Raw genomic sequence first — 13,632 nt, 5'->3', positions numbered from 1 at the left:
CCAACATCTTACAGGTCAAGATTGTGAAGGTTTCCGGCATTCTGCCTAAAAACATTGCTGACCCCTGGTCTAGACCTCACCCAAATAAGAGAGGATGGAGAAGGCTTCAGAAATGTTCTTCTTCTTCTTTTTTTTTTCAAATAAATGGAGAGCAGATGGGAAATATTAAGCAATTTTGTGGAGGCAGCTATGGGATTGGTAAGCTTCTTCTCCAGAAATATTTGGGGAAGACATATGGTGTGAAGGAGAACAAGAGCAGAAAGGTGACTACTGAGCATCTGAAGTCAACACACACAAACACACACACTGGGAATTACTTTACAGAAATCCTTTCTGAAGGTTTATTTAAAATTTAAACCAGACAACAATTTATTACACAGGATACATTCATACGTGGAAAGTGTGTTTTTACAGAGAATACAGCCGTCGAGTCACACTTTTGTATACAATGTACAGGATGTTCATAAAACCTTCCACCCTCCCCCCTGCAAAAATCGGGACCCCAGGACCCTTCTACATCAATCCATTCCCCACACACCATCCACAACTTTCCCATTTCTTTTTCACAATCAAAATATAACAAAGACATGGCAGGACAAAATTAAAAAAAAAAAAAAAAAATGTACTGGCCGTCAAGTAAAGCTCAGCGTGAAATGTTGCCAATTGTGTACCTATCTCCCTGTATCACTATCCTGTGATGTGCAGCTATGAGAAGAGTTTGTTCTGCTGCAAGACAAAGTTTTTAGATGGGCTTGCACTGAGAGCAGGAAGCCTCGGCTACCCTGCAGACCAAACTGGCTTAGGTGACATCAAGTTTGTACCAGTGAGCCCTAAACAGCTCACACAGTGGGGGTGAGAACCTGGTAAAGGGAAAACAAAGAGGTGGGAAAGTTGTTCTGTTTTCAGAGCTGGCTGGACCTTTCAGTTAGGGAGACCACTGAGAACACAGTAAATACACCTTAGTAATGCAGCACACATTAAAATATTAAAAAAAGAAAAGAAAAAAGGACAGAATCTGTGGGCTCCCTCATCTGGGGTTTTAACACCCATGCCCAATGATATACTGGACAGCAAGCTTCTCAGGGCATGTCTACACTATATCCATGGTGTTCTCAAAGAGTCCTGGCCCATGCTACCACTCCCAATTTGCACGTGGTAAAACTGGAAATGAAGCGGTGAATGAGGACCCCTCTTGGCTGCTGCTGTTGAGCATTTCCATTCTTGGGAGAAACCCAAGGCTGCTTCATTGCTGGGTTTGGTGCACGTAGAGTGGTAGTGGCACCCTGGAAATGGCAGAGAGATGCCCTCTAAGGTAGGGACCATGTCATAAGTATGTGCAGTACCTACCCCAGAAGCTGCCTATGTGTGCTACTATGGTAAATGGAAAACAGCAAGAGGCTTTTAAAGTTCCATGCCTTTCAACTGAGACATGTTTTATGGACATAAAGAATAAACCAGCAGCTTGGATCTGAACAGCAATGCATTCTAGAGAGCAGTGCAGCTTTCCCTTGGTATATCGTAGGGTTATTTCCCTGTCTATATAAGGGTCATAGCAGCCAAAGTCTGTGGTGTGCTTACGTTGAGTAAGCCAGCACCTTATAACATAAATGTGCTTGCTAGCTTAGGGACTTAAGAGGTACAGAGGCTTTCTTGAGAAGTGAAGTGAAAGGATGGCAAATGCCCAACTACTGAAAAGGTCTCTTTTCAGCACCTCTATTAGGAAAGAAACAGCCAATGGTGGAAGCTACTGGTTAACTGGAACAAAATATATTGCACTTAATATTAGGACAGAATGGTACAGACTTTACTCATGGAACAAATGTGTGGTGTGTGTTGTCCCCGCCCCGCTTTCCCTTGCTTACAAAGATCCAGATATAATCAAAACCAGTCTCAGAGGCAGATGAATATCACAAAGCTAAGAAAGCCAGGTATAGACGAATCTTTTGCAGAGCTGGGTGGCACAGTAGGTGGATGTGCCATTTAGTGACCTGATCCCTATGACAGAGAGACAGACCGCCCTGGGGAGAGAAGGGAAATGACTCTCACACTGGGTTAAGCTCCATGTAGTTAAGACTGCTGAAAACTTGGTGTACAAACAGAGAAGCCAGTTTATCATTCAATTATCAACACTTCATCCATTTAAGTACACCCATTTTAAAAATCACCTGGACAGTCCACTATGTTAAATAGAAATTAGGGACTCCTAAGATGAGAATTCTGCTTTCTTAAGAAACAGATGTCACTCCAGCTATTCCACCTCAACTCCTTGCTACTGCGCAAACGACACTGTTGGAAGATGATGTACTTGGCACAATGTACAAAGAGCAAGACAATGTCACCACCAGCACCATGGCAAGTTTCTGCTGACTCTACGTTCAACTTCAACATACTCCTAGTCGCAATTTGTCCCAGACCAAAAATAAATAAATACCAGCAATATTTGTCCCTCCAGGTTGTACAAATCTTTCTTCCACAGGGCTATACAGTGTTTCCCCAGACATCTCTATACCTTTCCAAAATAAACTTCCATTTTCTTATCTTTTTTTCTTTTATTATTAACAAGGTGGGGGGTGGGAATCACAGTATGTTATACAGGATACAGTCCTCATTTATATGGCTCCTTCACTAAACAGCAGTTATGGGTAGTGCTCTCTGGAAAGTGTACCCCAGAGGATGGCACTGAAGACCTACTATACTCTTCATTTATTTAACTCAGACAAGTCTTGTAGCCCCCAAAGGCAGTCCACTGTTTCATTTGCTCAGAGAAAAAATATTTTTTCATCACTTGATGCATCTTATAAGAGGGCTACATGGATCTCTGGAAACATAGCATCTTCATTTTATTTTTTTTTTAAATACAAATAAGTAATAAAAACAGGTGGTTTTACTCAGATAAGATATATTTGCATTTTTTAAATGTTAATCTGTAAAAATAACTTGTATGGCCATTGACATTCATTCATGATAAAAAGGAGTACAATATATATATATATATATATATATATATATGTGTATGTGTATCTATATACACATATATATCTATACACACACGGAATATGATTGTATTTATATAGTTACACTCGCAAGGCAATCAGTCCTCCACTGGTTGGGCCTTTCGACCTCCGGGTGCTCTGCCTTGTTGACAGGACTACAAGACATACAGAAATAAACTGATTCCATCGTGGTGGGTCAGTATTTGAAAAAGGAGATGAATGTGACAACTGTGCATGTTGTGATATTAAATTATAGCCTTCAAAACTAAGAGTGTGGTGGAACACGCACTAAAACATTGTGGGGAGCTAGTGAAATGGTTGTGGGCAGGAGTTGGTGTTTGTTCTTCCTTACTGCATTTGGGCTATACCACAGGCTTCTTGCTGTACCACCAGAGAGAGGGCTATGCAGGAAGATGCTAGTGTTATGGAGTCTCTCTGTGTCCCCAAGGCAGTCACAGCATATGCTGTGCATGTATCTGGATACTAAAACACAGGAGACACCAACCCAGGGTTACCTCTCCATTGCCTCTTGTGACATGAAAAATGGCACCAAAAAAAAATTGACAGAGGAGGGCAGTAGCCAGAGAAGCAATTGTTGGATATTAGGAAAATCTCTCTCACCAAGAGGGTGGTGAAGCACTGGAATGGGTTCCCATGAGTGGTGGTGAAGTCTCTATCCTTGAGGCTTTTAAGGCCTGGCTCAACAAAGCCCTGGCTGGGATGATGTAATTGGAGATGGTCCTACTTTTAGCAGGGTGCTGGGACTAGATGACCTCCTGAGGTCCCTTACAACCCTCATTTTCTATGATTTTATGATTCACTGGCTTTTGTTAAAAAGTGAGTGGGCATGGACCCCCCCCCCCCCCACACACACACACACCTTAAATTGTAACGATTAGTGGGGTAGCCCCGAGTTGGTCCTGGGGAAAAGGCAGGGCTGCCACAACCTGGGATGTGGAAAACCTTATTCAGCAGATCTGGGCAAAGCCATCCCTACGTGCCCCGCACAGCTGGGGCTGTTACTCAAGTGCCATAGTCTGCCCAGGCAGAGTCACCAGGGCTAGGCTCAGAAGCACACACAAGGCAGCAACCAGGTTTCCAGTCCCTGATGCATACTGGAGATAGCTTGATGCCCAGCCTGCAAGGGGGTTGCTGAGGAAGGCACAAAACACCCCCTTCTTAAACATCTCCCAGTGGGTGTGGTGGACAAACCCCCTCTGCCTTGCCAGCAGGACAAGCTGGAACAAACTTCTGCCACCAGGAAATCTGGGGTAGACAAATCTCCCCTCAAAGTTTTCTCCAAAGCCTGCAGTCAGTGGACAGGTTCACGTGGCTTTAAATGGCCCTGCGCTGTCTCCTCTCCGAGCACCCACTCTCCTGCAGCATAAGCAGTGATAGAAGGATTAAACATAATCCCATGGGATCGCTGAAGGAATGCAAGCAAATCAGAAGCGACTGCTCAGTCTGGGGAGAAGTGTGCTTTGCTCCCACCAGGACAATGCGTGGTGGGGCCACAGCAAAGCCATCCCCTTCACATAGAGCCCCAAAAAGGTGTCAGAGGGCCACAAGTGCATAGCTGTCCTTGTATCTGCTGGCGAGGTAGGAGTGACCTTGGCTCTTTCCCTTTTCATTTGTACTGGGGCAGGATGCTGCTGTTAATATCCAGGCTCCAATGCTGGCCTCAGCACCCTTCATGATAAAGGATTTAACCTCTTTGATACAAATCCCTGCTTGGCTTCTTCTCCCTCCTTGGCTGAACCCCCAAACTCTGTCACCTTTCTGTTCCCTAATTTATGGGGTTTTCTTTAAACACAGCTTATTCTGATATCAGAATGGACACATTAAAATGGCACAAAGCTTCTACAGTGGGAGGAGGCATGTCTATTGCCACTTGGGAGGCCAAGTGCTGTTTCTCAAGGGGATCTGAGCCACAGTTAATGGACAGGGTGGAAGAAATGTGTCACACAGGGAGGAGGCATGCCACATCTAAACCGTCCCCTGGCAATACAGAGTCCAGGAGCACCGACTACAGAGCTCTTCCTGAAAAGGAACGGCATCAACAAGGAGGTGGGGTGAGGAAAAGGAGCTCCCTTCGTCACTGGTTCTTCTAGGAGGTTGGACCTCCTGCTGAAGGACATGGGGAACTGCCTAAGAGAGGTGCAATTGTGGTTGTAACTGAATATTCTCGGCCTTCTCCAGAGCTCCTGACCCTCTTACCCTTGCAACCTGTCCCTTGGTCATATCTGTAGAGGGTCAGGACTTGCAGGCTGAAGCAGTAGGCAGGCAGAAGCATGACTTCCTTGGTGGCATTGGCCTTGAATAAGAAAGTGCAGTTTCTAACAGGCCAAGAAATTTGTGGCCCTTTGCCTCCTCTACGTGTGGCTTCCAAGGCAGGTTCATAGAGGACTTCAGCTTAGTTTAAGGCTTGATCCTGACAAGCTGGAGGAGGTTGCAGGCAGGTTGAAAATGCTGGGAGGCTCATTCCTCCAAGGGGGAGAAATGCTAAGCCAAGTGATTCTGCACAGCCATGACCCTGTTGCTGGCAGAAAACCATTCAAACCAAGAGAGATACCCTCCCTGCAAGACCTCTACCCACGCTTTGTTGGGATTGCCAGTGGTGCTGTTCCACCAACATCAGCAGGACATCTCATGCACTTACTCCCAGGGGCAAGGAGATTCAAGAGCCCTTCATGCAGTGTAACGCGTTATAGCAGTCCAAGAGCCTGGCAGGCGTGACTGCCCGGGCAGAACAATGTCCACCCTTGCTAGTCAAGAGGCTTGCTGTGCTCTGCCCACATCCTGGCAAAGTGAGATTCCAACAGGCTTGCAACAACAGAGATGGCCCTTCCACTGAGAGTAAAGAAATAGGCTCCCACAGCAATTAGCTTCTCCCCAGCAGCACCACAGAAACCAGGGGATGCTACAGCTTATAAGCATCACTCTTCCTGGCAGCATCTATTAATAGCCCAGACATCAGGCAACGCAACGTGACACTTTTAAGGCATCACCATACTGCACAATGCCACAGCCCTGGCCTGCCATAGTGAAAAACAGCTCCCAGCATCCCATTCCCATCCTTCCCCTGCCCTGGCTGCTGCTTGTTAACAATTATTTATGGGCCTGAGCACACTATGACGTATGGTAGGCATGGCAGGACCTCCCAGCCTCGGTTGTTCTACAGCAGCCTACTCACTGCAGTCCCATATCAGCAGAAGGAGAGAGAGCAGCGAGTGAGCGAGAGAGGAATAAAAAAAGCCCCCAAACGCAGAGGTCTGAGAGTCATAACGTGGTCTCTTCCACGCAGGTGATAAAGCTGCCCCTACTGCAAAGAGACGCCCTTTTGCAGGGGCTCTTGGCAAGACTGGGCATTAGGATCGCAAGGGGCTGAGGCCAGTTCAGACATACACACCCTCGGGGTTCAGGCTGGACACCAGCGGGTTCTGCAGGTTCCGTGGATTGCCGAGGAATTGCTTGGCAGTTGGCCGGGGAGGCGAGTCTGTGCTGGGATGGAGAAGGCCTAGGGACGAGAAATGTTTCGCACATGAGTTGTCACGTGGGAGCCGGGTCTGCAAGCCTTCTCTGAGCCTGCCAGCCCCGTCTGCCGGGAGGCCACAGCAAAAGGGACGCATGGGCTAGGCCTGGAGACAAATTCTTCCCAATCACAAGAGGGTAAGAGAAGGGGCTCCCCCCACCCCTAAGGTGCAGTCACATGGATGCTCATGGGGGTGTCCCCAAAAGAGCTTTGAGCATGAGCACTAGCAGGGTAGCCAGGGCCACACACAGTTCAGCACTGGCCAATTGCCCAGGCACATACCAGCATTTCAAACAGGCTTTGCAATCTGTGCCAAGCAAGCTTCATGCTGCTATTGCTCCCCTCTTGGCTTCTGTCTTGTTCACTTGGGGACCTCTGCCATGGGTACCTGTACACTACCCTGAGTTCACAGGAGTGAAGCCATACCCTTAGGTTTCTGTGGAGGAAGAGCTACTTGGACCCCCGTCTTAGGAGAGCTTGATGGTCACTTCTCTAACCCACTCAAAAACGTCACATAGCTAGCTCAGAGCTGCCTTGAAGTCCAAGCTCCTAATGCAGGAAACTGATATTGGAGGAATGAATGGCCAACTCCTTTGTTACGCGTGCATCACTTGTCCTTCCTCTGCTCCCTCCCCAACCACCCCATCTGCACCCAAGTCAGCTCAGATCCCAGGGAATAATCCCTACCCCGCTCTTCTCTGTCCCCTTACACAGCCATTGGTGTTAGGCAATCTCAGCCATTCTACCCAAGACAAAGTTCCTCATAGGTCTGGAGTTTTCTCCCTTAGGGTGCAGTCAGCACAGGTTTTCCAGCTGCCCCACAGAGCAGATTTGAGTAGTCAGCACGTGGAGCTCCAGACACCCCCACGATCTGTCAGTGGCAGTGCTCCTTGGCCAAGATCTGGCGAGTGATGGTGGAAGTTATGTAGATATCCACGCACCACTTGCTCTCAGATCTGACAGCTATATAAAGAGCTTTGCCTGTTTTGAACAGCAGCCTGGCCCCCACCTGCCTGTGCTTCTCTTTGCTTTACCAACCACACACAACACTCTGGGAGCGCTCCAGCTTTCTTCACACCCACCAAAGTGCTCTTCATCCCCTTGAGTTCAGGCCTCTGCACTTGGCGTTAGAATCAAAAGCTCTCTCAAGCATGCTCTTCTTCCCTAGGGTTGTTTTTAGGAGGGGCAGGGGAGAGGAGAAGATATCCACCCCCAAGACCAGATGACTCAAGGAAAGAAGCTTCTCTCCTACTTCAAAACCAGCATTTGCCTTAATGAAGGGCCCCATCACTGCCTTGTAACACCAGGTTTCCAGTAAAAAGAGGCAGAGCGCACTGATCCTAAAACAAGGTACAGCACAACCCACATCTAAGAGACACCAGTCTGGTTGTAGGACTGGTGGCACATGTTTAAAACCTACAGGGCCCAGATTCCCAAGCAGTGTAGACAGACACAACTGTGAGGGCATCAGAGAAGCTGTGCAGATCAGAGGAATATTTGCATATTTACAGAGCTGTCATTTCAACTGATTCCCAATTAAGTGTTGCTGTATGGCAGGGGTGTCAGACACAAAGCCTATGGGCTAGATCCAGCCCACAGAGCTGTTCCCTACAGCCTGTGGGGCTCCTGGTGGGCTGGGAAATTCAGGGGAGGGGACTGCCACAGAATCTGGGGTTACTGGTCCCTACTGGGTACAGCTGTCAGCAGCAGGTAGCAAATGAAGACCCCAGGGCTGCTGCCACCACCTGTAATGCTACCACTTGCTCAACTGCTTTCAGGTCCAAGATCCAGCCCACAAGAAGCCACATGGGCTGGATCTGGTTCAGGGCATAGGGTGAGTTTAACACTGACACTGTGCTGCATTTCTTTTCCTTCTGCACTTCCAGTTAGCAGTTTGTCTAGCTGGTAGTGGTAAAGGGGAAGAAATGCTGCAGTCTGTCTAGCTATGGTGACTAGCACAGTTTGTCACCAAAGGTGACTTCGTTTTTCAACCAGTTGTTTCTCTGCCCAGATGAATACACTTACTGACATCCAGAGATGCACTTGCCCATGTGGAAGCTGAGGTGCTAAGGTCCAATGCAGGTAGATAGGCTCCTGACCCAAAGGAGAACTAGTAATGGCCACACAGTCTTTCTGGATACTCTCTTCAGCTCTCTCAGAAAGAGGGACCAAAGGGAAGGAGGAATGAATACACTACATGCCTCTCAGTCACAGAATATGAGAGAAGCCCCAGGTGATCACCTCAGCAATTACCCCTTCCCAAGGAACTGATAAGAGGGACCAGGAGGGCACAACCATCTTTAGTTTCTCTGATGACAAGCCACAACTGGGCTTCTGTAACATGTTCAAAGGCAAATGTAGTGGCAAGGCTTGGCCATGATCCAGTCGCCTGCAGCTGCCAACTCAGGCCTCTTCTAGACACCTTTTCAACCCTGGGGCCTACATTCAGGTTCCTAAATATGGATTTTGGCACCTCAGCAGATGTAACCCAACAGCCAGGAAAGCCAAGCCCAATCCTCACTGAGGCCAATGGGAGAAGCACCTTTTAAAGCAGAAGCAGCCTGGTGTTTAAATGCGGATGTCAAGGTCTGGCTTTAAATGTACAGAGGTTTGATATAATCCAGCTGATTAGCTCTGTAAAAACCATCCTGCCCTCCAGGAAAGGAGTACAAAGGCTTTGTACCCTGGTAGCAAGCCAAACTCTAGGCCCCAGTGTTTTAACATAAGTAAGCAAATGTGACCACAAGGCAGATTTGCACCTAGCTACCGGGAGGTGAGGAGTAGAAATCTATTCCTGAGCCCTGTGGTTGATGTGTTGACCCCGAAAACATGAGCCCTGGTTACCCTCTTCGGTATGTATGACTACAGAATTACTTTGCTCGCATCCATCCAGCTTCAGTGCCTTAGTTACAGCCAGCATTGAAGGAATCAGATAGGAAGTGGCTGGCAGGTGATGACATAGCTACAGATAACTTTGTAGGGAAGTCCTGGGAAGGCAGACAATAGCTAAAGTGGAGGGAGGAAGGTTTTAAAAAAGCAGGATTTCGGCCCAGCGTAGCAGCAGATCTTAGAGCAAGCCCCCCTCTTGTTAAATAATGGAGTCTCCAAACTGCGTCCTGACCTCCGTTTCTCTGGTGGGCTGGCAGTTCGTGGTTAGTTTGTTCCAGCTGGGGTTCATCCTCAGACCTGGACTGCAGAACAGTCACCGTGGCTCCCGTCTGCTGAATAAACTGCTGCAAATTACATTGCCTCAGCTCCTTATTTAAGTCCTCCAGTTCTTGGGTCTGGGCCTGCAAAAACACAGGGGGGGGACAGGGTAAGCTCTACAGCTGTGCCTCTTCTGCCAAGCAGAAAGCATAGCACTCCAGGGGATCTCAAATGTCCAAGCCGCCAGCACCACTCCTCACCTCTCCCTCTGGCTCATTCTACCCTGCGACCTCTTCCTCTGAATCCCCAATACAAGACTACCAGAAAGTGGCAAATAACTCCACTCCTGTCCATAGCAAACACCAGCCTGCACTGCCTGGGAGCCAAGTCTGTGTTCAGACAAACACCCTTTACTGGGCAGCTTGGACACAATGCTGCAGATGTTTGACTTGGATGAAGCTCCAGGTCCCACCACAATGCAGAAGAGTTCAATGCAGCACTTCGTAGGGTACTTCTAAGAAGGGCACCCCAGCAACCTCACCTGCTGTCCACTCTTGCCCTAAAACTGAAACCCAGGCAGGGACATAAAGCACTCACATGCAGAGCCAGGGAAAGTCTCCAGATCCTGCATACCAAACCACTATTTCTCAGTGGCGACTCATCCGGGCCACGACAGTTTCCAAGACCCCACCAGAATGACAGAAGTGGACATTCTGGCCTCCCCCCACCTACCAGATTTCTTATTACAGCTGCCTCCTTCCTGTAAGCTTTCATGTTACTTCCTGCCACAATGTCCTATGGTCTTTAAGAACTCCTCCCCCTTTGCTTTTTGGATTGCACTGAATCCAATAGGAATCACACTTCCCCACAAGATCCCTTTGCATTCATGGGATAGAGTAGCCTATTTTGAGCTCTGCTTCCAACCACTGACTCATCTTGACTGAGACTAAAACATATCAAGGCAGGGGTTCTTGAGAGGCCTCACTTCATTATAGCATACATATTACACCTAAGCTAGAGCCAGCTGAGTAGAACTGGACCAGGGGGCTGGAAGGGACAAGAGGGGAAAAGGAAACAGGCTCCAAGGATCCAGTTGTGGCCCTGTCCATATGAGGGTGTGAAACACTTTGGTTATAAGCTATGCCAGGCACCAGCTGGGGCACAGGTCTATTGCATGGCTCCAGTGAGCACACTTGATCTGCAGAGACAGGAAAAGGGAAAAACCAGGCTACAGGCACGTCCAGCACAGAGCTGCAGCTGGCACAGCACGTAAGCCGCAGTGTGCATGCAGCTGAGAGAGGCATCTGAATGAAAGGCAGGCCATCTCAGGACATGGCTGGTGTGTTCAAGTCCACTGACTCCATCTGCAGCCTTAGCTTAGAACTGCCCTCTGTCCGCACACCACGTCAGGGAAACAGGCTGACAGCCCCAATCAACCACACTGTTTGCCTGCCTGCTGCTGGGAGGAGGTGAGTGATTCAGTCGTCTCTCCCTACAATAAGCCAAAGGGGAGAGAAGCAAACAGAAAACGGTCTCCAATCAGCCCATCCTGCTGCCCGGGCCAAGTTACAGAAACATCTAATCTCAGACCTACTTTAATCCTCCATCTTCTGCGTTGACACAAGGGATCACAATTTGCGTGCGACTGACAGTGTCTTTCAAGGTCAGTGTTTACATGTCTGGGATGTCAAGACAATATCCCCATCGGAGCATAAGGACTTAGGCCCAAATCCTGTTCTGCCTTTAGATGGTTAAGTAGCACTTACGTAGCCAGCTTTAGCTGCTTACATGGAATTTTGGGCTACTTTAATGTGGATTTTAGGTCCTGCTCCCCTCACGAGGGCATGCAACTTCAGGTAGGTTACAGGGAAAAAAAGAGAGAGCAGGAAGAGGAGGACAGTTCCCACCATTCAGCCCCATAGCTTAGTGGTTAGGGCAGGAAAAAGATTGCTTTGCGAGTTGGACACAGCCCTGGGAAGCAGGGGGGGGGGGGGGGGGGGGGTTGGTTCTGGTGCCTGCCTCTGCTCCTGACCCTCATGCTGCTTCTCTATTTTGCATTCAGTAGTCATTGGCTAAAAATGGATAGACTCCACTGGGGCCCAGAGCCCAGGTCCCCTCCATTTCAGAGCAATACCCACCTCCCTGAGCCAGGGAGCAAGGCTCCTACTAGGTTGCTCTTCTTCTGCACTTGTATATCTTCTGCTCTTGGCTGACCAGCTTCAAGAGCAGGGGTGGAGGGTGTTCTGCACTATACCTAATCTTGGGTTGCCAAATTTGTGGCATGTGTGTCTTAAGTGGCAAGGGCAGCTTCTGCATGTGGCACATGGCAGACAGGGAAAGAGACAAGCAGCACAGTGGCAGACAGGGCAAGGAGCAGAAAACAGAGCAGTAGATCAGGCAGGGAATACAGGGCAGGGCACAAAGCAAAGCAGCAGATCCAGCAGGGCGCACAGGGCAGGGAGCAGAAAGAAGAGAAGCTGTTTGGGCAGAGGAAGGGTACTGAAGTGGTGCTCATGGAAGGTGTGGAGCCAATTTGTGGTAGTAACAGGAGGTGCAGGTTCAATGCTCTGGTTGAGTGGAGCCTAGAGTCCATGTCTTCTACTCCTTGGCCACATCCCTTAACCACCAGGCTGGAAGGCGCAAAGGTTCTCTTGTCCCCCTATCATGTGTTTTCTGCAACTAGAGGTGCACCAATATGAAGAAAATTGTCTATATCAGATATAGGGCTGATAATTTGGCCGCTAAGTGCCTATGCTGTGCGCAGCCACAGCGCAGCAGAACAGAGCCAGCAGCATGGAGAGCTGCCCCCAGCTGGTAAATTGGAAGGGGAGGGGAGAGGGAAGGGGGGTGGGGGAAAATCAATGCTCCCCGCAGTGAGGGAGGGGACAGGGGCAGGAGGGAATGCAGGATAGAGGCATGGCTCATGGGGTGGGGGTAGCTCCTGCCACTGCTTGTACTCCGGGAGGGTGGGGGGTGGGCCCCCGGATCTGCGTGATGCGACACAGGGCAGGCTGCAGCTGTGGGGTGGAGCCAGAGCTGGTGCTGTGCGGGCTTTTCTCGGTGGGGATGAGCTCAGAGTAGGCTCCGGCGGCACTAGGAGGAGGCTGCAGCCATCCCAAATTTCACCACAGCTCCGCTTCCAGCCCCACACCACCACCTGGCACAGCCCTGGCTGAATGCCCCGCTTCCACCCAAGTGCCGGGAAAAGCCGGGGCTACGCAGGCAGCAGTGTGGGGCTGGTAGCAGAGCTGTGGCGAAATTTGGAGTGGCTGCAGCCTCCTCCCAGTGCCACTGAAGCCCACTCCAAGCCCAGCCCCTGGCAAGAAAAGCCCTGCACAGCGCCAGCTCCAGCTCTACCCCAGAGCTGCTGTCTGCACTGTGCAGATTGTGGGGACACACGTCCCCCCCGCCCCCCCACAGGGTGCAAGCACAGGGAGCCGCCCCTACCCCATGAGCCACGGCTCCATCTTGCATCGCCCTCCCACCCCCCTGGGCAGCGCCTGCCCCTGCCACCTCCCTCACTACGGGGGGTGTTGATCTGCCCCCGGCACACACTTTCCCTCCCCACTCCCCTTCTGCCACACCCAACTTACCACCTGGACGCAACTGTATCAGATGTCAATCCAATATCAGCCGATGTGCCTCCTTAAATATTGGCTATTGGTATCAGCCCCCCAAATTTTTATCAGTGCACCCCTATCTGCAACAAACCTTTCTGGGATTTTTGTGCCTTCCCAGGCAAGAGCAGGATTGCAGCAAAGGGTTGGGGTGGATCCCTTCTAAGTACACAGATGGGGGAAACTGGATCCCAAACTTGCCCAAGTGGCATGAAATACCCTGAAATGCCACTTAGGTAGCCAACTTGAACAATACGTATGCTATTTACCTGCCTGAAGGGCAACAGGATTGTGTGGATCCTTTAACAACTCTCTTGCTTTCACCATTTGCCCACAAGAGGGC

General features: G+C 49.5%; 1 protein-coding gene across 8 annotated transcripts in view; it reads right to left on the bottom strand.

The window, feature by feature from the left end:
- Nucleotides 1-13,632, bottom strand: part of RASSF7 (Ras association domain family member 7) — a 101,763-nt gene that overhangs the window by 18,504 nt on the left and 69,627 nt on the right. For 5 of the 8 annotated variants that reach the window (XM_019485180.2, XM_019485178.2, XM_019485179.2 and 2 more), the window contains one exon: nt 6,417-9,815. In XM_019485180.2, coding sequence (XP_019340725.2) covers nt 9,429-9,815 — 387 coding nt within the window. In that variant the 3' untranslated portion in view covers nt 6,417-9,428. Of the gene's footprint in view, nt 1-313; nt 9,816-13,632 lie in introns of those variants that run through there. The other 3 variants (XM_019485182.2, XM_019485183.2, XM_059722534.1) reach the window with 3 other exon arrangements.

Source organism: Alligator mississippiensis, chromosome 2 (assembly GCF_030867095.1).
Source record: "Alligator mississippiensis isolate rAllMis1 chromosome 2, rAllMis1, whole genome shotgun sequence".
Lineage (NCBI taxonomy): Eukaryota > Metazoa > Chordata > Crocodylia > Alligatoridae > Alligator > Alligator mississippiensis.
The sequence above is the reverse complement of the archived record's forward strand: the minus strand, read 5'-3'. Positions and strand labels throughout refer to the sequence as shown.